Genomic DNA, 26,792 nt, shown 5'->3' on the forward strand with positions numbered 1-26,792 from the left:
GACGAGACTGGCAGCAGTCTGTAGCTTGTGATGGGTGGAGGAAGGGAGAAACTGTCCTTCCATTCTCTAGAAAAAGCTCTAAATATTGTCCATTTCCTATTGGAGCAGAAGAACCAAGAGACGTGTTGCGAGCTGAAGAGAACTAACCAAACCATGAGTTACTTTTGTTTTGGAAAGATGACTGGGTGGTAACACTTTCTAAAGAACATAATTTGCAACAGAAAATCAGTTGAAACAAAATTTGCTCAACAATCTCCAAAGAGGAACCTGCAATATTATTAAGGGGATTTAAAACAAAAGCTTAGATTCATTAGAAAACAGTGACATTTATATAACAAAACAGATATGCACTAAACAACCTAAGTGGCATTTTATTGGCTTAGCATCCTGTCATTCCCATTTTCTTTCCCTGAACAGGAGGGTAGAACATGAGTTTAGCAAACCCTGCAATGTAAAAACCCATGAATACTTTTCCTGCTGAACTAATGAAGGCATCTGCGACCTACTGCAGGCAGCATCTTTGCTCTTCAAAAATCAAATACTCCTGCCTTCACTTCCTTTGATGATGATCCATAAAGAGGTGTACGGAAATAAACCCTTTCCTCCCCAGCTGGTTTTGATTGTGATGATCCACCACAGCAACAGAAAAATGAACAAGGCAACAAAATCTAGGACCTGGAAAAAAAAACTGTGAGCATTAAATACCAAAACCTAAATCATCTAATCAAAAACCGGACAGATAAACTGAACAGACACTTCTCAAGGGGTGGAACACCACAAATAGCCTGTAAATATTTGGAAGAATCAATGACCACGATGCTCATGAGGGGTAGATGTGGAGAAATAGAAACTTGTAAGCGCGGCAGATGGGGATGTAAACTGATGCTTCTGAGGTTGTCCCTGCGGAAATGGGTGTTGGTGGTCCCAAAGAAAATGAAAAGAACTGCTAGATGATTCAGCTATAGCACCCCAATACAGGCCCCAAAGAATTCTAAGTCTGCAAACTACATAGATTCTTGTACATCCATTTTTACTGCTATTATACTCACAATAGGTACTGTACAGAACCAGCCCAAGACATCTTTCAACACATAAATGCATAAAGAAAATGTAGTGTAGATATATACAATGGAATCTTATTGCACTCTAATAAAAAATGGAATTATAGTATTCAAAGGAAAACAGACAAACTAGGGACTATTGTGTTAAGTAAAAGAGGGCAGACTCTGAAAAATTAAAAAGTACATTTTCTCTTGCATGTAGAATAGAGGTGTGTGTGTGTGTGTGTGTGTGTGTGAGTGAGTGTGTATGAACATTAAAGTAGAAAGGGTGGGAAAGTCCAAACAGGAGTCAGGGGACAGGAAAAGGTACTGAAATATATGTAATGAAAGCAGGGGATAATTTAGGGGGAAGAAGGGACAGCAAGCAAGGGAATGTTAAGTATGAAGGGAGGGAGAGACAGGAATAAGATCAAAGCCGAATGAAGCACATGTATGAAAATGTCACACAGCAAAGCCCATTCCTTTTCATAGTAACAAAAATGAAAATAAGATTAACAAATAGAAGCAAAAAGAATTGATCAGGGAAAGGGAAAGACAAGGGAGATGTTACAATGTTCATAAGGGGACCACAGGATTCATAAGGGAACCGCAGTGTTCATAAGGGGATTGCAGTGTTTATAAGGGGACCGCAGTGTTCATAAGGGGACCGCAGTGTTCATAAGGGGACCGCAGTGTTCATAAGGGGACCGCAGTGTTCATAAGGGGACTGCAGTGTTTATAAGGGAACATGTGTTACTTCTACTTTTAGAGGTCCTAACTGGGATGAGACATGGAAAAGGTAAAATATTCACATAACAAAAAGTAACATGAAGGCAAGAGACCTCAAACTCAAGGCTAGCAAACACACACACCACCACCATCACCACTACCACCACACATTAGTAACAGAATCTAGACATGTATTAAAAAATTAGCATAATACATTAAGATATGACTGGAATTTATACCACTTTCTACCTAATTCAATGGTGAACTCATATTAGAAATCAAATACCACAATATACCCCAGTGCAATAGAAAGTAAATTCACGGGGCTAGAGAGATGGGTTAAAGACCCCTTTCTCCCAGCGTTGAGCACCCAGGTTTAGATACAACACCCACATAAAAAGCAGTGCTTGCTTGTATCCTCAGTGCTGTGGGAGACAGACAGGAGGACCTATGACTTGCCGGTCACCAGCCTAACTCTAGGTCCAGTAAGAGACCCCACATCACAGGAGCAAAGTGGAGTTGCCATAGCAGGACAATCCATGGCTTCCTATGAACTCCACAAGGATGCACACTTACCAATACACATATGCATATTCTAGCACATTTAAATCCATACAAAAAGTAATAAAAATTAAATACCTTCATTTACCATGATAAAAGTAATATGCAAATACTCTCAAGTGTCCTAAAAGTTTTCTCTTTAAAATCAAGAACAGTGACAGCTTGTTATCTCCGATCAGCACTATACTGAGGGTCTCGGGTGGTGTGAGACATTCCCATTTCAAGCAAGGGAGGGGGCAGAAGGGGTGAAAGAGACAGCATTTAAAAACTATATCATTTCAATTGCTGCTGTAAAAATTCCACTATAAATCATGAAACCATAGATTTTTATATAATAAATGGTTTCAGGGTGTCTAAAGATCCAGCTTAGCTGAGTCCTGTTGACTCTGAGTCTTTCAAAGACAGCAATTCAGAGTATCGGCTGTGGCTATCACCTCAAGCTGAACTGAGGTGGGACCCACTTCCAGAAAGGGACACAAACGTTAGTGCCAGTCCTCCCGTCATCACTGGCTGTTAACTGAATGAAAAAAGAAAAAGAAGAAGAAAGAAAGAAAGAAAGAAAGAAAGAAAGAAAGAAAGAAAGAAAGAAAGAAAGAAAGAGAAAGAAAGAAAGAAAAAAGGAAGGCTATGCCTGCTCCTAGGTATGGTGGAAGAGGTTAGTCATAGGTAAGAGAGAAAGCATAGCCTGAGGTAGGGAGAGTACAGAGTGAACTTGACCCTGAGCCAGACTATGAAAGGAAACGGGTGTGGGCAGGTGTGCATGTGTGTACACATGCGTGTGTGTGTGAGTGTGTGTGTGCATATGAGTGTAAAAGGGAGAGCAGGATCGAGAGGCCAGGACTGAGCAGAAAGCAGAACTAGACTTTGCTTTAACAAAATGTCAAAGTCTAAGAACGCTGAAGTCTAAAATTCACCTTCACATTAAATATTTGGAACAGTACTTGGGCCAACATGGACACTTCTCCATTTTTAAATGGGTTAAATCTCTGTAGACCATGGAAGATATTCTGTCCCAGGAGAACAGGGGCCGATCTCAAAGACGAGAGCACAAAAACATGTCAGGGTACACTCAGAAGTAATGCAGGTGCTCCACTATTTTGCAGAAGAAACGAGAGAGAAGGGAGAAGAGGAGGAGGGAGAGGATGGAGGAGGAAAGAAGGAGGGAAAGACAGAGACAGTCAGACAAACAGCCATTGGGGAACACTCTTGAAACCAATATGAAAGCCAAAATAAACCTCACTTACTTCTGATACACCGAGTGATGTGAATATATTAACAAAGGCATTTGAGGAGGCTCCCTAACTTATCTAAAAAGAAAAAGAAAAACACTAGACATAATATTAAAAAAAAGAAAAACACTAGGCACAGTATTAAAACCTTCAGGATTTATTTACATTGCATTTACTTTCAAAAGGATGAAGAAGCTGAGAAAATACATTCATAAAGGAAGTAATTTCATCTTACCAAACCTATTTATACTTTTTTATGAAACCAAACAAAGATTTAATTTAGATTTACAGGTCTAAGAGAACCCAAAGAATTCATCCAGCTCAACCTTCGGTCTTTAGCTAAGACTCACAACACACGACTGTGGGCAGATGCAAATCTACTCCACACCCACACATCTGCAGACTGATATATGGGAGATCAAAGAGCCAGCGTTAGTGGATTTCACAGCAACTGACAAACCTGCAAGGAAAAGCACAGCCAACACAATGCAAGACAGTAGGGACTTTTGCACAACAGCAACAACAACAAAATGGGATGTACACAGAGATCACAACTGGCAACGAAGTCAATGTACCACAGTAACAGCACCCAGTGTGGTTTTCATTCAAGTATGTACATTATTCTTAGGCTTGGTTTTCACAGACGTGTCAGGGAGGAGAAAGCACACACAAAGAACTTTACACACTATAGAAAACAACAAATAGAAGAGGGGGAACACTTTACCTTTAGACTCTGCAACAATCTCAAGCCTGTTGCACCACCACTATACACTTGGCTTGTAATCGTTCACTGATTTGTACATCTCTAAAAACAGCATTGAGATTTATAAAAATACTGACAACGGCTCAATATGGTAAGGGTCAGGTCCGGCTTCTCTGAAACCCTCTATTTCAGTAGTTTATAACTTAGCATTCTTGAGCCTCGACTGACTGAAAACTGTCTCGAGCGCTGAGGTCTCTAAAGCTCCGTCACCGCATCACATCCGGAAACTTCTTGTCCTCTGAAACGGCTGGAAAGGCTTCCTCAGCGCCCACATAAACAGCTGCGGTTTGGGCTTGGGCTTTTCAGGGAAGAGAAGCGCTTCGCTCTCTGGTGTAGGAAATCGCTCCTGGTAGACTTCAGGGTACGATTTCTGAAACTGAACAGGAGTCCAATATGAGTCAAAAAAAAAAAAAAGACACAGAAGTGATGGAGGAAGGTCACTAGTTAAATAAAAAGAAACTGCTTGGCCCTCATTGGTTAGAAGATAGGTGGGAGGAGTAAACAGAACAGAACGCTGGGAGGAAGAGGAAGTGAGCTCAGACTCCACAGCTCTCCTCTCGGGAGGAGATGCCTCAGAGAGACGACATGCTCCCAGCTCCCAGGCAGACGCACACGATGAAGCTCCGACCCAGGATGGACATAGGCTAGAATCTTCCCGGTAAGCGCACCTAGGGGCGCTACACAGATGATTAGAAATGGGCTAAATTAATATGTGAGAATTAGCCTAGAAGAGGCTAGATAGAAATGGGCCAAGCAGTGATTAAATGAATACAGTGTCTGTGTAATTATTTCGGGCATAAGCTAGCCGAGCAGGCGGCCGGGGTGCTGGGAACACAGCCCCGCTGCTCTTATTACTACACAGAAGAGCCACAGGAATTGGACAGTCCAATTGCGTGACTTCTTGATCCCCGCTCCCCTTTAGTCTTGTTATATATTTGATGCTGGTGCCCACAGCTCCACCTCACCTTTGATCCAGTCTGCAGATGAAACTGTCCTTGTAATCAAATCCCTTAAAATGCTCTCACTGTCCACTCCACCTAGACCTCACTGTGAAAACAGGTAAGTCTGAACCAGAAGTGCCCTGTGTTTACACAAAATCTCTCTGCTTCTCCAGCTTAGCCTGGCCAGCTTCTACCCAACACAGAGAAGAGAAGAATGCCAGAAGTATTATCCAAGGAATATTTAAAGAAAGGGCATGTATTCTTCCTTCGATATTTGCCACTCCAACATTAGCAGAAGTATGAGAAAGAGGCCCAGATCCCTGATGTCCAGGGAACAATCCTATGTATGCTGTGTCCAGGAACCCAGCTGTGCAGTGAAGAACAAAAATCAAGAGTGGCGAGGCCCCACTTCCAATTCCAGCACTCCACAGGTACGGAGAAGATGACCAGGTAGAGGCTGGCTGGGTGACAGAGTGAGACTCTGTCTGAAAAAAACAACAAACCAAGAACTAAATACCATCCACCCGAATGAAGACCAGGCTTTGAGGATGGTCAAAGTTCACGTTAGGCTGGGATGGCCAATGTCCTCCTGGTGCCGTGTTTCGAATGTGTGGTTCCCAACAGGGGACATGGCTTGGGGAGGTCTTGAAAACTGGGAGGCAAAGACTGGCTGAAGGAAGTGAACCACTGGAAGCAGGTCCCTGCGGGTATATTACCCTACCCTTTTCCACAGATGCTCTCTGGCCCATGGTGGCATGCTTTAGGCATGCTCCTGATGCCACACCCTAAACTGTTCCATCATCCCTTACCTGCCACAATGAATATACCCTCTGGTACTGGGAGCCCACGAAACCTTCCCCACCCATTAAGTTGCTTCTATCTGTTTTTCCTCCACAGCATCAAAACCTAAGTGATGTGGTGACATGAGGCGGTGACGTGAGGAGGTGTGCCTTTTCTGGATGAAGACTGTTCTCTAAGAACCTCGGCTGTGCTACCCCACTTACGAGGAACTCAGTTTGGCTGACTGGAACACTTAGTGGGGTCTGAGACAGGAAACCACGCTGATAATGCCTATCTAAAAATAACAGTTCCTACGAGGTGGCTCAGTGGGTAGAAGCACCTTTGCAGAGGCTGAACACCAAGGTACACCAGACAACTAATTCCTAACAGGTGTCTTGACTTCTACATGCATGCTGTGGTATAGGCACCTGCACATATGCGCACACACATGCACACGCACACACACACACTAAATATTTTCCTTATAGTCAGTTTCCATGAAGTAATTGTTTGGCTGATTTATATCATGTCAGGTTGCAAAACGAATGGCAACTATTAGAATTTAACTCTACGAGAGAAGTACTCAATGATGTCAAACACGATAGAACAGGGGAAATGACTGCAGTGTACCAGTAACCAAATTTCTGCAACACAGAACCTAATGAAAAACTCACATGCCTAGATAAGATTTACATAAAGCTCAGGAAAAGAGAGAATAAAAGGAAGAAGCAACGAGAACAGAGAGGGAGAAGCCTCCTCAAGAGCATCCTAATCACCTGCTTCAGCTTCTTCTTCTTCTCCTTGTTGGAGAGTTTGGCATCTGCTATGACTTCTTCCAACAAGGCTGCCAGAGGCTCCTGAGAGCCGTATGCCCTTTGGTATTCAAATTCCTCTGGACTGATTTGACGGCAAAAAGAAGGCGCAGACAACGTGATATCCATATCAGCTCCTGGGTATTTTATCTGAGGCAAAGCAAAGAATCAGATTAAATTAAAACCAGCTTGTCTCCTGGTAGGAGTGAGATATTTTCTTCAGTTTGATTGGGGGGGGCGGGGGCATACTGAAAAGAAGGGTGTATTCATGCTTTCAAAAGAATAACATTTAAAGCCACAGTATTTTAGTATTTTAAATTTAAAATACTAAATTGTTTTATTTTTCTGAATTTGAGACTCATTCTAAAACAAAACAACAACAACAACAAAAAACCCAATAAATAACAAAGACCTCTTATATGTGCCCTTCAATAAGATCTGAAATTTAAATAGAAATCAGGGGCCAGTGAGTGGGTGGTGGAGAACTTTCTAGAAAAGCCTGGAGAGCTCAGCTTGATCTCCAGGAGCCATGTACAGCCATCACTGACTTTACTCAGCCATTGCACAATTCCGTCTTTACAAGACCAAGCTCATCTGCGGGCAGATTATCTGCATAGCCCACCCTTGATCCTCAAACCACAGGGCTCACCAGCTAAGCTACTGTGATCTACCTGCCCTGTAAGTGAGCACACAAACCCAGCAAGTACCTGGAACAACAATGACTGCTCTAACCCTCCCTTGTAAAGACTGGAGGAAGCTTTTCATCGTTACTCTTCAAAGTCAAATCATAAAAATATCAGGATTGAAAAAAAATGTTAAACTAAAATACTAGTAAGATTATGTATTTTACCAGTGCAAATGGCAAGTGCATGTGTATGTATACATATATAATATACACACACATACATATATGCATTACACACACATACACATGAAGATTATGTTCAAAGCAAAGGCAAAGGGGAAATGAACACTTATTTTCTTATACCACTGACATAAATTAAATTGAAACAATCAAACTAAAAGGAAACTTGGCAATATGCTGTCAATACTTAAAATATATTTAAGGTCTTTGACCCAGCAATGATGCACTTAGTAATTTACTATTAGAAAATAATTGTAGATCAGCTCCCTCTCCCTAAAATCTAGCTATAAAAATATTTACTAATATATTACTTGCAAAACAGAGGGATTAAGAGACAATCTAAATATCAACCATAGCTGGACATGGTAGTTCATGTCTATAATCCCAAAACTCAGAAAGATGAGGCAGGAAGATTGTCTCCAAATTCAAGGCCAGCCTGAACTATATAATGAGTTCCAGGGCATGTTGGTCTTCAGTATGAGACCCTGTATTAAAAACATAAAGTAAAATACAACTAAAAATTTTTAAAAATTAAACACCAACAACAATACTGGTACAGGAGAATTGTTTGTATTTTGTCAATCATGTCTTAAATAAACGCTGATTGGCCAGGCAGGAAGTATAAGCGGGTCAACCAGATAGGAAGTAGAGGCAGGGGGATGAGAACAGGAGTACCACCAAAGAAGCAAGATGTGACCAGCCCCTCTGAGAAAGGTACTGAGCCATGTGGCCAACATAGATAAGAATAATGGGTTAATATAAGTTATAAGAGTTAGCAAGAAGCCTGAGCTAATGGGCCAAACAGTTTATATCTAATGTAGACTCTCTGTGTGATTTTCTCTGGGACTAAACGGCTGGGGTACCGGGCAGGACAGAAACCCCAACAAGCCCAGCCCTCATGTTACACACCACAGTCAATTATGTATACATTCCTACTATGGAATATGGATGGTATCAATAAAGATATTATTGATACCACATACCAATAACATCACTACATTGTTATTGTAAATAACAATAGCAATCACATACCAATAACAACAACGGCCTCAACAGCAATTTTCTATGTGATAGACATTAGAATATTACTGTAAGCACTTTCTATATGTACTAACCAAACAAAATATTAACTATCATTCCAATTTTACAGAAAAGGGATAAAGCACAGTAATATTATTTCATTTGCCTACTAAGAAGGCACAGCAAAGAAAAGGACACACCATTAATTCAAACACTATTTACCTCAGAGTGTGCTCTTGAAACTAGTGTCAATCAAGAATATTTGAAGATAGGAGATAATGTTCCATTGTATTACTAAGTAAGAAAAATTAAGCTACTAAAAATAAGTGAGATGAAGAAAAGAATGGAGAAAGGAGGAAGGGATAAATATAAAAAAGATAAGAAAACATATATTACAGACATTTTAGTGTAACTCTGCTAATTTTCTATATGTGTAATCTGTATTTTCAAGCTTGTTCAATGTATTAGGTTGACCCATATAGCAGTGATTGATCCAATGAACCAAACACACATCCCACGGTTATCCATGGTAACAGCAGACTCCTGCAGTGTTCAGTACATGTCAAGACCTAGTGTAAGCACTTTGCTCCCATCAACTCACTTGATCCTTAGGACAGATGTCAGGAGGAGACTGGCAGACCTACTTGGCTTCCAGCTGTCAATCTTACAGGAATGACAATGTCTCGTCTTTACCTGACCTCTTCGCAGATGAGCCACGCGCTCCTCTATGGAGGTCTGCAGGGCCAAAGGAACTTTCAGAATCTCCTGGTAATTGTCCATCAGAAATGTCACCAATCGAGCAGCTAGCAACTCATCTAAGTCTACTTCGTCCTTAGAACACAAGATGCACCGAGAAAATGTCTGAACCATCTAAAACGAGAAGCAGGAGAGGGTGAAATCAGCAGAAATGTGTGGCCTTGTTGCCACCTCTAAACTGAGTGCCAGCTAGTCTGCAAAAGACAAATGTGAAGAGCTGGGGAGAAGGGACAAGGGGCAAGGTGCACATCCCACCAGGCACCCAGTCACACATGCCCAACTCAAATAGCAATCTCCGCTTAAGAGACTTAGCAGGGAGAAGCTTGTCTAAGGAATTGTTGAAACTCTGTTTTATACAGGGTTTATATGCATAAATATTTGTACGCATACATACATATACCTATGCACATATATTCTGAAAATTACATGAATTATCACTTTAAAGTTCAAAGTACTCATAGCCATTTGACCAAGCAATACCCCAGTTCCACTGATTGTATTTACTTTGTGTTCCCCAACTGTCATCGTTCCCTGGCTAACGTAGTTTTTCTGCAATTTGAGATACACACTTGAGAATTATCTTTGTGTATCAAGTGACAAGACTCCTTTTATGGTAACCAGAAATACAAATATATAAGTAATATGAACAATACAGCTTCGATGGAATTCATATGGTCACTTCTTTCCACTCTACGCTCTGGAGTAACCTCTTTCCCTTTCCCTCTAATTTTACTGCAACCATCTCACATCAAAACCTACAAACAGAAAGCCACGTGCTGCTGTTTATTAAGTAGTATTAAGACTAGCTTTCATCCACACTGTGTCACGTTATCTTCATATTTGCATATATAAGGAGAGGCAGAAATTTTTGCTTTGAAACAATAAATTTCAATAGATTTAAGAATGCTTTGAAATCATGTTTAAAATTTTATACTTACAATTTATATAGGTGTGTGTGTGTGTGTGTGTGTGTGTGTGTGTGTGTGTGTGCTGTTAAAGGAAAGAGGTACAAGTTTTCTCTTCTTTGACTTTTCAAAAAGGTTCCTTTTACCCAGGAAGGATCAAGAGTCACCCCAGTGGGCAGAGCATGTTCCTCTAGAGATGCTCTCGGCAATCCCCAGGAAGGGAGTGGTGGCTTCAAGAGCACAAGAAGGACACACATGGTATTAAAGTAACAACCTCCCTACAAGACTCTTCTTGAGGAAAACGGAGAGAAGGCAGCGGCAGGAAAAAGCATGGAGAGGAGATGCAAGCTAAAGCATATGAAGTTCCAGTTAGGAGGAAGTTCTAGGAATCTATCCATGGCAGCCCAGCCATAGCTACAATAACAATACATGGAATGTGTCAACACTGCTGGAAAAGTGGTAAACAAATAAATGAATAAATAAATAAAGTGATGGACATATTAATTAGTTTTAATTAAATATTTCTACAGTGTGTCTATATATCAGAAGAGCACATGAATCCATAAATGCATGAAATTGCCAATTAAAAAGAAATCTCTCTCTCCTCCCATATTGTCTAGCACAGCTAGGTACTCTGCTCCCGCCTGCTTGAACCCACTGCCTTCAGCTGCTTCTACCATTGCTCTTGCTGTCTCTCTCGCTTGTTACAATAAGAAGGACTCCTCAAGTCCCCTGTGTTGGAACAAGAGAATGGGTTCCCTACGCTGCCTGTCCACTTTCATTGTCTTCTTGTTGACAGCAGGTAACGATTTATACAATGTAAGCAAAGACACAGCAGCTGTCTCTGGAGGGAGTGCCTGTTCCCTACCCTCCCTCTTCACTTTGCAACATGTTCTCCAAGGTCCTAAGGCTGAAAGCAAAGGAAGTCTGGGTAGACAGAGGGCTGCGCTCTCAAGCAAGCTTCCCTCCCACTCTCAACTGACTGCTCAGAACAGGGACTCAGTTGCCTTTCAGACTGAAAACAGGGTCACCTACCAGCGTGCGGGTGCCAAAGCCATCACACAGTGGCGGCATCTCTTTGTTTAAGCAGATCCTTGCCATCATCCTCATCAGCAGCTGCAGCTTTCTCCTGTTTTCAGGAGGCAGAAGGAGACAACAAATCTGAAAAGCTTCGATTGCCATCTTCTCTTTCTGCAGCAAACCTGATTCAAACAAGAAATTTTGCCTTTTAGTACCCAACCCACTTGACTGGGCCTCCTTTCTCACATTCTTACAGTTAAAATTATACAAAATGTTCTCACATATTCAGCTACACCTGGTAAGGTGCACAACATGCATGCACTGTGACTCACAAGTCAGCACAAAAAATGCAAACCGTGAAGCCATTCAGCATGCACGAGAGGGAGACAAACACAGCCATTTTCCCTCCCAGCAACAACCACATAGACAGAGAGAACAAGTTCATAGCTCTCTTTCCCACTAAACTAGAAGCAGGCCCTGCTAGTACCAAAGCCCAACTCTAAAACCTACAGTGATTGAGAATACAATACATAAAATGTCATATTAACAGATGGACAATCATGGTCATCTTGACAGCTTCAGAAAAGGCATTTAATAAACTCAACATCCTTCCAAGATAAAAATCCTGAACAAATTAAGGACCATAACGAGGGACAGGGGAGATAGTTCAGAGGGTGGGAGCACTGGCTGCTCTTTCAGAGGACCAAGGTTCAATTTCCAAGACCCACATGGCAGTTCACAACTGTTTGTAGTTCCCTTTCCAGGAAATCTGACACGCTCATGCAAGATATATAAGCAGGAGAAAACACCAATGCACACAAAATAAAAATAAATAAATAAATTTGTTTAAATTTTTTAAAATTCATCTTCAAAAAGAAAACAACAACAAAAAGACAAAGGACCATAACTAAACACAATAAAAACCATTTACAGTAATAAATAGCTGGGACCAGAGAAGTAGATAAAAATGCTGGCCAGGCAAACCTGATGGCCTGAATGTGACCCCAGAATCATTGTAAAAAGCCCAATGCTGTTGCACTTCTATAAGCACGCCTACGGCAAGGTGGAAGGCAGAGAAGAGACTGCCCGGAAGATCACAGGCTGGTTAGCCGGGAGGAGAAAGCATGGACAGGCAGACAGATTGCTCAGAAATGAGGGAGAGGGGACAATTGCCCAACAGTTGTCACACGTGTCCCAACACACGTGCACATTCTCTTACACAAACACACAGAGGAAGGGAGGGAGAGGTAAAAAGGTACTTTTGTTTGAGACAAAAACAGAGACAGAGAGACCGGGAGAAACATGATTTCCATCATACTGATGGGGGAAAGCTGAATGCTTTCTCTAAGACCTGGACTGAGAAAAGCATGCCCACGGTCTCCACTCGCTATCCAACACAGCTGTGTTTGACTGCATACAGCTGCTGACTTCCAAATATGACACGAGGAGGTGGAGGGGTGGTTAGGAGCACATACGCCTCTTCTAGAGGACACTTGTGCAAATCCCAGCACTCACATCAGGCTGCTCACAACTCCAGCCTCAGGAGATCCAATTCCCTCTCCGGACCCCTGCTGACACCAGCTACACAGAGACACACACAAAGCTAAACAGTATAAACAAAAGGAACGGAATAAACCCACGCTCTTACAACCAACTGACTTTCAAGGGAGGTGCTAAGGACACACACAGGACAGCCATCCCAACCGCGTTGAAGACTACCCCCATACAGATGAGTAAAACTAGATCCCTAGTCCTTACAGTCTCACAAAATACAACCCAAAATGTATAAAAACTTCAGTGTAAGACTGGACATTATGAAACTTCTAGAAGAAAAGACAGGCTGATCTCAAACGTACAGCATTCCTCCCGCTTCAGCTTCCCAGTTCTTAAATGAGTTACAGTTCTTTTTGTGTTATATAACATAAGCTAGGAATAAAAAGTCAAGTGTCTCATGACCTCAATTACATATGGAATCTAAAGAGTTGATCACACAGAACTGAGGAAATGAGGTGAAGGGGTAGCACTGACCAGGGTGTGCTGAGAGGCAGACACGACGAGAAGGCTCTGGGACCCTACTGCATAGTCAAGTGACAACAGCTGACAAGAACACCAGAAAGCTGTAAGAAGAAGGAAAAGGAGGAGGAGGAGGACGAGGAGGAGGAGGAGGAGGAGGAGGAGGACGAGGACGAGGACAAGGAGGACGAGGAGGAGGAGGAGGAGGAAGAGGAAGAAAAAGAGGAGCAGCTCTAGGCCAGCAGGATGGCTCAGCAGGTAAAGGAAGGCACTGCCACCAAGCCTGATGACCTGAGTTTGAACTGTGGGACCTACAGAGTAGAAAGTGAAACTGACTCTCACAAGCTATCTTCTGACTTCTGCAACTGTATCATGACATGTACATACACACACATGCATACCCACACACATACAGAAATGTAGATTAAAAATTTTAAATACCAAGATATGACATGATCAATTAAACTCATTTTAGGCTTCCTCACACTTATGCACCAGTATCTTACCACAGCTTTAACCCATGGGCTCTGAATGACCAATGAAATATATTTTCTTATTGTGTGCTCCTTAGGGAATCATCTCTCCTTTACAAAATATCTTTTAAAAGTTTGTGCCCTCAGGCGATCGCTTCCTAGGTATAACCCCAGCAGCACAGACATTAAGGGCAACATTGAATAAATGGGACCTACTGAAACTGAGAAGCTTCTGTAAAGCAAAGGACACTGTCACTAAGACAAAAAGGCAACCTACTGACTGGGAGGAGCTCTTCACCAACCCCACAACAGACAAAGGTCTGATCTCCAAAATATATAGAGAACTCAGGAAACTAGACTTTAAAATGCTAATTAACCCAATTAAAAAATGGGGCACTGAACTGAACAGAGAATTCTCAAAAGAAGAAGTTCAAATGGCCAAAAGACACTTAAAGTCATGTTCAACCTCCTTAGCGATCAGGGAAATGCAAATCAAAACAACTTTGAGATATCATCTTACACCTATCAGAATGGCTAAAATAAAAACCACCAATGATAGCCTTTGCTGGAGAGGTTGTGGATAAAGGGGTACCCTCATCCATTGCTGGTGGGAATGCAATCTTGTGCAACCACTTTGGAAATCAGTGTGGCGGTTTCTCAGTAAATTCGGGATCAACCTACCCCTGGACCCAGCAATACCACTCCTGGGAATATACCCAAGAGATGCTCTATCATATGACAAGGGCATTTGTTCAATTATGTTCATAGCAGCATTATTTGTAATAGCCAGAACCTGGAAACAACCTAGAAGTCCTTCAATGGAAGAATGGATGAAGAAAGTGTGGAATATATACACATTAGAGTACTACTCAGCAGTAAAAAACAATGACTTCTCGAATTTTGTATGCAAATGGATGGAAATAGAAAACACTATACTGAGTGAGGTAACCCAGACCCGAAAAGATGAACATGGGATGTACTCACTCATAATTGGGTTCTAGCCACAAATAAAGAACCTTCATCTGGCAATGGATGGAGATAGAGACAGACGCACACTGGAGCACCGGACTGAGCTCCCAAGGTCCCAATGAGGAGCAGAAGGAGGGAGAACATGAGCAAAGAAGTCAGGACCACAAGGGGTGCATCCACCCACGGAGACAGTGGGGCTGATCTATTGGGAGCTCACCAAGGCCAGCTGGACTGTGACTGAAAAAGCATGGGATAAAACCAGACTCTCTGAATATGGCGGACAATGAGGGCTGCTGAGAAGCCAAGGACAATGGCACTGGGTCTTGATCCTACTTCATGTTCTGGCTTTGTGGGAGCCTAGCCAGTTTGGATATTCACCTTCCTAGACCAGGATGGAGGGGGGAGGACTTTGGACTTTCCACAGGGCAGGGAACCCTGACTGCTCTTTGGACTGGAGAGGGAGGGGGAGAGGAGTGAGAGGAGGGGGAGAGGAGTGGGAGAAGGGGGAGGGAAATGGGAGGCTGGGAGGAGGCGGAAAATTTTTTTTCTTCAATAAAAAATAATAATAATAATAAAATATTATAACTAAAAAAAAGTTTGTGCCCTTTTCATTGTATTAATTGTCTTATTGCTTAAGAGTTCTGAATATATTCCAATGTGCTCATTACTTTATCCGTTGCTGGGGCAACTTCAGGAAGACCTTCTGGCCTCCAGTTCAAGGGTATTATCCCTGAGGGGGAGCAGCGACAGCGGCAGGAATTTGGGAGGTCGGTCATGCTGTGGGCTCAGTAGGGAAACAGAGTTATGAACACCAGCTCTCAGTCCCCTTTCTACTTCATATTCAGTTGGGCTAGAATGATATTGTGCACAGTTAAGAGGGTCTTCCCAGCTCAATTAGCCTAACCTAGACACTCTCAGAGACAGCGGGCTGTTTCCATAATGACTCCATTCTAGTCTACTATTTTATGTGTATGGGTGCTTTGCCTGCGTGTATGTCTGTTTAGCACATGTGTGCCTGGTGCCAAAGGGGGCCAAAAGGACATCAGATCAGCCGCATGTGGGTACCTGGAATCAAACCCAGGACTTCTGGAAGAGCAGTCAGTGCTCTTAACCACTGAGCCATCTCTACAGCCCCTCCAACAGGGATTCTAAAACCCACCAATTTCACACTCAAAATTAACTACAGCACCTAGCTTCAAGCATTTTCTAAGATACATAATAAGCACATGCTACTCCAGTCTCTTTTCCTTGTATTTTAATGGTGTATTTCTATTTTTAATTTATTTTTATTTCCGAGAATATATTTCTTGTGCCTTACATTTTTATTGTTTCTGTTTACCTTTCAATAACTATAAAATCAAACTAAAGAAATCCTTCTTTGCCTTGTAAAACAAAAACCAAATGGCAAAGCTTTCATGATGCCATTTGCTAATCTGACATTGTCTTAGAGCAAGATGGCAGCTGAACAGCCAGAGTCTGAACGACACAGGTATAATTCTGGAAGTTCTAAGAGGAAATGTTGACAAATGATAACTACCGGCTGCATCTTTGAGGGAGGAAAGAAACACTGCTAGAAAATTCTAAAGTGACTCATGGGCCAAAGGGGAATGGGGTTAATTAAATGTCTCAGTGGCATTTGACGAAAACACAGACTTTGGAAGTTGCTGGGAACAGACAGACAAGGCTGGAGCATCTCAGCAGCAACACTCACAACTGTAACAATACCCACAGGCCACACACACTGCTAAGGGCTTTTCCCTCCCTCAGGAGCCGTTGGCAGAAGGCTTACTTAGTCCTTTTCTAACACAGGAACCACATGCCAAAGCAAAGGGAAGAGGTAGAAGGAGCCCTTGCAGAGGTCCTGCAGAGAGGACGGCCCTCTCCGCGGCTCCTGTTTTCTTCATGCTTAGAGACAGAGCATCTGAACCACAGATGAGCTTTTTGAGCGGAACATTTTCTGGCCTGCTGGGACCGTTGAATGGCCCTGTCTACATTTCTCTATACCTCAACTTGTTTCTCTCTGTAACTTCTGACTGAGAGCCAAGGGCCCTGCTGGTGTGAACCTCAACATCATGCACGGCCTGTCCATCCTCCTGGGAGAGGAGCTGTTATAGTGAGAACTGCCCGTGAGCTGGCCTGTCCTGGCTATGCGGGACATGTCTCCATTTTGGGTACTGGATGAGGCAGGTACTAGTTAGTATCAGCCCCACATCTTCCTCTTGCCATTATTGTTGCTAGCACTGCTGTTCATGGGTAGTTGTGCCGAGGAGCTGGTCATGCCAGCCAGCAGGGGCTGTAGGCCACAGTTTCCTCAAAGTGGTTGGTTGCTGTTCTAGTGCAGAGACATTAGAGGCTCAACAAAATCACACTACATTGCTGGGGGATGAACAGTGATCTGGGGCTACAGCAAGACGATCTATCATTCTCAGACCAAAAAAAAAAAAAAAAAAAACCCCACAAGTCTAGTCTTCCTGAAACCTTGTCTACATTTCCTGGTGGAGTAATCGAAACACATGACACTCCTAATTTGAATGAAGTCAATTTTATTAAATTTTTATTGTTTAAGCTTTCTGTATGTATATCTTTGCCTACCCAAGACTGCAAGAATCCTCTCCTACATTTTCTTCTGGTGGATTTTAGATTGATTTGTTTTGTTGGAGTCTATGATCCACTTTAATTTAAGTCTGAACAAGTATGAAAAAAATACAGAGGCTCATCTTTTCCAGTTGTTCTAACATCATTGACTGAAAATATTATCTTTTCTCTGGGTTTCTTTTGAAAAACCTCTTGGCTATTGGTATATGAAACTATGAAATGAAATATAAAAGCAATGAAATATGAAAACTCTAGAATGCCTGAAAGTCCTAGAAAGGCCAATAGAGTCATGTCTGTTGAAAGGGAGGGAGGGGTCAAAGTTTCATTTTTATTGAAAACATATAAAGAAAAGAGATTATATTGCACCAAGAGGATTTAAAATACAAACCAATTGGCAAGAATTTTTGGCTTAAAGAAAGACACAGCAAGAGAATCTAATTCTTTGGAGATTTTTAAGGAAAGGCAAGTAGGTTACCACAGAGAATTATTCAAAAGTAGATACAGGCTCCCCATGCTCAAGATGATGTCCTTTCTTACATGAATCTCAAATATAGCATTTAATGATCCCTTCGGCTCTTGGGCTCAGAAAGTTTTTTACTCATCCAAATACTGGATAAAAATGAACCATATTTCATATTACATTTTAAACTAATTTTATCTTTATCTTGCTGAAATGGTATGGGAAGAATCTTGGACTTTCCTCTTGAAAGTACTATCAATCATCTTAGTGATCACTGATATAAATAACTTATACACTGGGTTACATCCAAGGAAAATCTAGACACTTCCCTAAATTGCTACCTTTGGGGAATACCTAACTCCACTGTATTTCGACAATCACTGGAGCTATTTGAGGGTGAATAGATATCTCTATCTTGACCAATCTGCATCTTCAGAAGCTCCAGTAACAAGATGTGAGCCCAGAAATCAGATGACATCACCACCAAGAACAAGAGTCCTCTGTCTGGGCAAGCACACTAACCAGTCTCCCTCTGAGAAAGGAGGAAATAAGTGACAAGGACCCCGAGGTTGCCTGGAGAATATAGGAGCAGGTAAAGACCACATCCTGTTCGACAAGTCACCTGACAACAAACAGTGAAAACACCCAGCCATTTTGGTTATTCTACACTAGGAGCCTACACAACTCTCTGGTGCACACGTGCATGCGAGTGGCGTGTATACACACAGAGATCTCAGACTACCGAGACAGACGATTCAGCGCACAATGACTAGTAAATGACGGTGTGTTTTCAAGCAGGGAGGAAATGACAAATAACAAAGCTGCCATCTCTGCCATCTCAGCCTTCCAGCTCAGTGGCAGGGAAACCGGGCGCCACTGCTGAGATGCAATAATTAAGAAACGGGAACTGAGTGAGCTCAGTCAAAGCCGGAGAAGCAATGCAGCAGCAAGCTGGAATCCACGTTCCCAAACACTTGCTCCTTCTGCTGGAAGGACAGCGACTTGTACCAGCCAAACCTCGAGTTCCAGACTCACAGATCCTGCCATTTTTCTTTTTAAAAAGCTGTAAAAATTAATTTGTCTATGAATCTCCTGTATCTTAAAATATGCAAGTTAATCAAGTTTCTTTAAAAAAAAAATCAGACACACAGTTCAAACTAGAGATGCTTACAGGATATTTAAAGAAGCAGGGTTAGCACAAACCAACAATAGGATCACTCGGTTTCTCATTTCTTATCCACCTTCATTCCCCTCAATATGCAAACTACCAAATGCTACACTAGTCAATGGACTCGGTGTAGGGGCTATGGAGCACGGGTAAAGGTTGACACTCGTGGTGGAAAATAAAGAACCGTCGACAGCTGGCTTGGTTAGACTGCTGGACCAACTCAGTATTTTGTAAATTATTGGTAAAGAATAAGTCTCGCATCTTCAAACATGTCAAATCAGGGTTCTTTTCCTGATCCCCATCCCATGCTTTTTAAATGTCCGATTCCTGAGACAAGATCTTGCTATGTAGCCCAGGCTGGCCTCAAATGTTACTCTCCCCTTCTCAACATCCTAAAGGATAGGATTATAGGCATGGGCCGCCACACCTGCATCTTTTCTTTGACAACTATTAAAATGGACTTGAGACGCCCAGTTTCATACATCAGTGGTGGCTAACAGCTCTCAGGGCCACAGCTCTGGTCACAAGGTCTACCATCTTCAATCAAACAGAGGCATGAACCTCAAAAAAAAGAATATAAGCTAAAGTGACAATCACGTCCATTGAAAACTGCCAGACAATTTTCAGCTTCCACACAAAGTAGACTGATTACTTCCTTCAAAAGACAACATCCTGCTTCAGTCTAGGCAACGTGTGATTTCAATCAAGGCAGCATCCTATTTCAATCAAAGTCAAGAAGTTTAAGAGATGAATCAACTCTACGAAATTCAACCTACATCTCTATATACTTCCTTTATCCAGACTGTATTAGATACTCTTTGTTAATCATAATCTTCCAGTCTGGGTTTTCTTTCTGCACTACAGGAAGATACTTAATCTTTTTTAAACAGTGATTTCCAATGCCACTGGCTCGTGCATGTTCACTTTGGAAGGTCTGATAATAGAGCAGGTTAATACATTTTACCAGAAACATTCAATGGTTGTGAGGGTTTGACTGAAAATAGCCCCCACAAAGGGAGTGGTACTACTAGGAGGTATGGCCTTGCTGGCATAGGTGTGGTCTTGGTGGTGGAAGTGTGCCACTGAGGAAGTGGGCTTTGAGGTCTCACATATACTCAAGATACTGTCTGGTGTCTCAGTTCACTTCCTGAAGACGTAGAATTCTCCAGCACCACGTCTGCCTGCACACCGCATACTCCCAGTCACAATGATAACAGACTAAATCTCTGAAACCGTAAGCTACCACCTCAATTAAATGTTTTCCTTTTTAATAGTTGCCATGGTCATTGTGTCTCTTCACAGCAATAGAAACCCTAACTAAGACAATAGTCTATTCTGGCTTACAGCTAAAGGCAAAAATTCCTAATACTCATCATTCTCTACCTCAAGTCCTTTATATTTTATGGGTTAACTAATTCTGATATCAATTTGGAATGGAGCCAGCTTTAACTCCTAGCTCAGCTCAAAATAAATAATTGTGAAGAACAAATGATATAAAAAGACAGATTCATTGGAATTTATGCTTTAAAAAAATGTTCCAAGTCATTCAGTTTCCAAATCAAATAATTTTACTACATAATATTAAAAAAATGGGACATGAGAAGAAACTATAAGAACTGATTTTTCAATCCAGCCTTTAGAATTCTAGTCTAAGCAGTGCTAATGGCAGTACGGATAATGAGGATCTACCCACTGAGTCCATAAGCACCAGCAACAGCAGCAAGCATTCAGCATTAGCCATGAGATGCACATATTCATAAGCCCCAGATCAAACCCAGCTGGAAACAAAATACCAAGAAGACTCCGTAACAGTGATGGGTTGGTGGCAAATACCTGTAATCTAGTACTCAGATAGGGGAAGAGGAGAGTTAGGAGTTCAAGGCCAGCCTTAGCTGCATAGTGAGTTCAAGGGTAGCTCGGTCTAAATGAGACTCTATCTAAAAATCAAATCAAAACCAAGACACCCATAAAAGATTACTGGCCTAAATAAAATACCCAAAAGACTTGCTGGTCTTAGAATCCCATAATAAACTAAACAGGTCCTCCATTTATCCCCAGTGTTGATATTAATAGAAAATAATCACGCCTAAAACAAGGTGGATGGGTGGGTAAAGCACTGCCGGGGAACCTGCACAAATCTGGAAAGAGAAAGCCAACTGCACAAAGCAGTCATCTGATCTCAACGGGAGCACCATGGCATATGCCTGCACATAAACCGCACATGCGCGTGCGCACACACACACATGCACACACACACACACACACACACAGTTACTATTACACAAATGATTTATAGCAACTTTGTTGCTTTCAGAGAACCTACAGAGGTGTGAATCTAGAGTACACTGCTGAGTTCAGGTAACTCATTCACATATGACTGACATTTTGTTCAGATGCTATGGAAGGGATGCAGAGAAAAATAAAGGAAGTAAAACTGGAAGGGGAAAGATTGCTAATGCCTAGGATGCTAGGGAACAAGAGTATGCTAATTCCTCTCACGTCTACGTAACTGACGATACTCACACAGCATGCATTTGACAAGGAGAAGATACTTACAGCCCACTGGGAAATCTGATTTCCAAAAAGAAAGGAACGATAGTAATAATGGACTTTTCTCCCTTTCTACCATGTTTCCTTGACGGTGTAAATTCTAAGGTATAAGCCTATATATATGAAGAACAAAAACAAGCTTTTCATGGATAATGTTACTGTTTTTATTTTGCATATTTCAAGTATCAAATAGTCCTATAAAGACGTGTTTTTTTCTAATAAAAATAAATTACCTTCAAAATGACAATATACCTCCTACACTGAGTGCTCATGAAGTCATACCTAGAGTAATCAATTTAGTATTGAAGAGTAAATGTCAAATCTACATTCTTCTCTACCAACCAAGTTATGCTCTTAGACAACATTCTGGTCTTCCTTTAGAAATAAAAGCTGCTGGGTTTTGCTTTGGGTTTTACAATACAGGTTAACTATTTCCTTTTACTCCTTCTGGAGCAGGAATTAAGCAGTCTATCAGTTCTTACCTTGACAATGCCTGTATGGCTAGCTTTTACTGTGCAGGAAGGCACTATACAGGCCGCTAGGGGCAAAAAGTCACCAACACTTTTACCCAGCTGTGGACCCTACACTGGAGCACCACTGGCAGGATCGCTATGGAGGTAACCATCCACTTACTGATTGGATTTGAAGCCCTGCTTCATGGGAAGGAATTAACACTTGGTATTTAAAAAATAAAAATCAAAACACAAAAACAAAAAAAAACCTGATTTAATAAATAAATGAATATAAGCCCATGACACACGTGGAGAAGCTACTACCACTGTCTTGATAAATGCCAGACCCGTCCTCTGCCCTCTGCTATTCCTGCTTATGACCACAGGGCAGTGCTGCTCCCAGCTTAGGTCAGGAAAGCATCTCTCTCAGTGGAGGATGGTCACTGCAAAGACTTGCAACTGCTCAAAGTGCTGAGAAAAGTGAGCACTGAATGTTCTGCTGCAAACAGGACAGCCACCAATCCCTCCAAGGCCCAGGGAGCATCATCACAGAAGAGAGACTTGGAGCCAGAGGAAGGGGGCGGTGCAGTCGTCCAGGTATGGCATGGCTGCTGCACTCGGAAGCTCATTCCTGCCTAAGACTGGGCACAACACACTGCATCACAGATGAAGGTTTATGCAGGCGGACAAAGATCACTGTGGGGAGGTCAGGACTCCCCACTCCACCCTGAGAAACTGTCGGGAGTTAATCATGGCTGGAGCAGAGGGAAACATTTTTTCTGTGGTGGAACCACTGAAAGGTGCAATGACCCTACAAATAGCTTTTACCAATGCTTCGATGAGCAAACCTAATGAAACTCTTTGTGTCCCACAGAAAGAGAGAGAGAAAGAGAGATATGAAAGCAGAAGGTGCTGTTTGTGAAGAGGAGTCAGTAGGAATGGGAAGAAGTAAGGAAGGATTATGCATTATATACATGTATGAAAATGTCTTCATGAGACCCGTTATATAATATAGCATATATAATATATAAATTAATATATGCTAATATATATTAATTTGGTCACTGCAAAGACTTGCAACTGCTCAAAGTGCTGAGAAAAGTGAGCACTGAATGTTCTGCCGCAAACAGGATAGCCACCAACCCCTCCAAGGCCCAGGGAGCATCATCACAGAAGAGAGACTAGGAGCCAGAGGAAGGGGGCGGTGCAGTCGTCCAGGTATGGCATGGCTGTTGCATGGTTTTATATATATAATATATTAGCATATATAATATATAAATTAATATATGCTAATAAAAGAAAAATACTGATGTATGAAATTCTCAAAGTTACAAATAATTCATATAAATATTAAAAGTAAAACAAAAATAAATAGAACAGGATATCAAAACTCAATTTAAAATGGGATTTTTTTAAAAAAATAAAAGATAATGTTCTGAGCTCTTATTAATGGAACTCTGGAGACAGTGACAACAGGATGCCTCCGTATCACCATGCTGATACACTGCTGTGTGTGTGTGTGTGTGTGTGTGTGTATACATATAATATATATATATATATATATATATATATATATATATATATATATATATATATACATATACATATCCCCACCTAGGACACTGACGAAAGCATCAAACAGATGGAACGTAAGGAGTGGCTCCTTCAGGTGACCATAGTAATCCGCGATTGTCTTGAAGACATCTTTCTCAAACCCCAAGTACATAGGCTGCTTCCAATCAGAACAGTTGGGCCCTTTAAAAGAAGAAAGAGAACAATTAATGAGGCAGTTACTTGTAAGTACCATAGTCTGACCATCTGTGTGTGTGCACAGATAGATACTCGAGAGATACAGATAAGTTTTCATATGGAAATGACATATACCTTTTGCTCAAATACGATTAATGTTTAACTGAATATATTATAAAAATGAAGAGTACTTAATATATCTCTATTTTAAAAGAAAAACTTTTTTTTCAAGTCAAGGCAAACTTTATTCATGTTTCATTTCAAATAGTCAAAATTTTCCTAATCTTAATAAAGTTAACAAAATAACAATTTGTTAATATGTAATAGATGAGCTATCAAGAAATTTTTACAACTTCTTGAGTTTATTAACTATCCTATAATATCCTAAAATCATACAGTTGAAAGAATCAGTTTTTCCTAACAAACTTTCAGACAAATGAAACTTTTATGCTTTTTGAAAAGATGAGAAAAATTTTACATTCTATCTTGTCAATTTATTCTAAACTATAAACAATCACTGCCCAATTATTAAAAGAAAACTGATCACACTGTAGAGCTGGAGCAACCTTGGAAGCTCTGAGCCAGCCTGGGCCATGCTCTGTGCCACCTGAGGGCAGAGGAAAGTCCCTCTAGAACCCAGGTCCCAGGAAAAATAAGAATGATCTGCACAATCTGACAGCAAACACCCTCAGTGCACTGCACAATGAGCACAGGATCACACTGCCAAGCTGACAAGCAAACTGGAGGTGCTGAGGCCTTGAAGGAAACAGTGCGTCCCAAGAGGACCATGGACGAAAAGGAGTGCAATTATGTGACCAGCTCCCGGCCAGCAGAGGACAAAGCCATTAAACCCAGATAGACTGATATGCCCAAGAGGATGAACAAAGCAACAAAGACAAATTCTAGGAAATTCTTCCCACAGAATTGAGGGAGCTAAGAGATTCGAGCTGTAACACAGGAAGCCACTCTGGACCATGACATTCAATCTCCCAGGACGTCATGAAATGGCTCTTTATGGTGTCCCTAAAATCTCCTTTACTGGGAGCTGGAGATGGCTCAGAGGTTAAGAGAGTTCCCAGCACCCACATCAGATGGCTTTACAACCATGTATAACTGAAGCTCCATGGGATCCAATGCCCCCTTCTGACTTCTATGGGTACCTCCACCTACATGCACACACCCCCACACACATAGGTAAAAATAAAATCTCTAGCCGAAAACAAAACTTATTGTACCCTTTACAGTCTGTACCCGTCTTAAAAATTAATTTTATTGGTTAAAATAATGTTGTAAGCATAAACCTAGCAGCAACTGTATAAACCATGTTTGTTTGCATCTTCCTCACATAGGAAGCGTAATCAAATGATGGTCTGCTATATCTCAACAAGAAGACCCATTGCCAGAATTAGTACTTAGCAGGGTGAGCGAGTAATCAACAGTTACATGCCTAGGGAATGTAGCATCATCTTTGTTAAAAAATATGGGAGAAATCCCTTAAAGGAAACACAGATCTTTTCTTTCTTAATCACCTTAAGTTCTAAGGACATATTTTTCCCTTAATCTAGCTTTTTATAATAATGTTATTCCTGACAGATTCTGGAATGAAATGTTTTGCCTATTTCATTTCCATTTTTTATTGGCTCTTCTGATGTCTACACACAAAAAGGCAAAAGAATTCAGTTAATCCAGTTCTGCATTAACACCAATCTTCATCCTCTGAGCATCCATGAAAGGATCTGGCCCAAAACTGAGCACGCAGGTCCAAGCGTGCATGGTCTACACTGACTGAAGAAATCTTCAAAAGAGAAGGAAGAATAGCAGACTTCTAGAAAAAGAAGGCACATAGCCCTTAAGACACCAGATAGTCACCTATACCCTTTCAGAGGACTCAAGAGGAGACTGCACTTACTAAAGGTAAGGACAAAGAGCAGGTCGTAACCGACAGACTCAGAGTAAAATTTCATACACAGGAGAATTCAGGAAAGCTTAGAAATTTTATAAGACTGTCCAACAGGCTGGCCTTGTCCTTTGGCTACCTTTTATATTTGATACATAACCAACCCTCTGTGATATGCTAACCATTTGTAAAGATTGCTCTCAATACATGTGAGCCCGCTCCTTCTCCCAACACTCTGGTCTCTAGCCCGTAGCAATTATAAAGTCATAGGCCATCTTTCCTCTACTAGATGGCCAGTCATGCCCACCTTACTGCAGGCATCTGTGACTTTGTGTGTCAACTAGGGAACTGAGTACATACTTCCCAGCATTCCCGTCTTCAGTAAAAGTCACACACAACAAATGCACCTCACGGCATTTCAGCGCACACTATAGCTTCATTCCCACGGGTAACTTCCAAATCTTTGGTTCTCCAGGAGCTCAGAAAAAGTGTTGGAGCCTCGCAATTGTACATTTATGTCACCACTGCCACCGCTGGCCAAAGTTGTAATTTTTATTTAATTTACTTTGACCAGTTGAGCAGAAAGGATAAAATGCACTTCCGGGTCAGCAAGATGGCACAGTGGATAAAGACATTCATGGCCATGTCTGACTACCTAGGCTCGGTCCCAGAACCCATAAGGTGAAGAAGAGACTAACTCCTCCGTGCATCCTCTGGCCTCCACACACTTGCTATGGCGTGGCAATAGTATGTGTACACACACACACACACACACACTACACACAATTTTAAAATCTTCAGTAAAGTACTTCTCCAGGCTAAAGCCGTATCCAAATTATCAACAAACATCAGTGAAAATTTTAAGAGTTAAACTTGGAGAACTCTGAGTTGTATGTTAACTGGTATTGCTATGTGTGTTCAGAATAAGAGGGAAAAACCGCCCCACACAGGGCTAGTAACACAACCATACTCAATGGTTAGTTTTATTCTATAATCAACAGAAGTGACTCAGCTTAATAATTCAGTCTACTAATTCAATAACTTA

At 41.5% G+C, this 26,792-nt stretch overlaps 1 protein-coding gene across 1 annotated transcript in view; it reads right to left on the reverse strand.

Annotated features, from left to right (window-relative positions):
- Window positions 1-3,702: 3,702 nt before the first annotated feature.
- The window catches only part of Depdc1b (DEP domain containing 1B), a 59,444-nt gene continuing 36,354 nt past the window's right edge, over window positions 3,703-26,792 (reverse strand). The window contains exons 7-11 of the mRNA XM_075977839.1: window positions 23,716-23,856; window positions 11,437-11,603; window positions 9,434-9,610; window positions 6,820-7,005; window positions 3,703-4,698 (exon numbers count right to left, since the gene is read on the reverse strand). Of these exons, the coding sequence (XP_075833954.1) occupies window positions 4,537-4,698; window positions 6,820-7,005; window positions 9,434-9,610; window positions 11,437-11,603; window positions 23,716-23,856 (833 nt within the window). The 3' untranslated portion in view covers window positions 3,703-4,536. The remainder of the gene's footprint in view (window positions 4,699-6,819; window positions 7,006-9,433; window positions 9,611-11,436; window positions 11,604-23,715; window positions 23,857-26,792) is intronic.

This window comes from Microtus pennsylvanicus, chromosome 6 (assembly GCF_037038515.1).
Source record: "Microtus pennsylvanicus isolate mMicPen1 chromosome 6, mMicPen1.hap1, whole genome shotgun sequence".
Taxonomy (NCBI): domain Eukaryota; kingdom Metazoa; phylum Chordata; class Mammalia; order Rodentia; family Cricetidae; genus Microtus; species Microtus pennsylvanicus.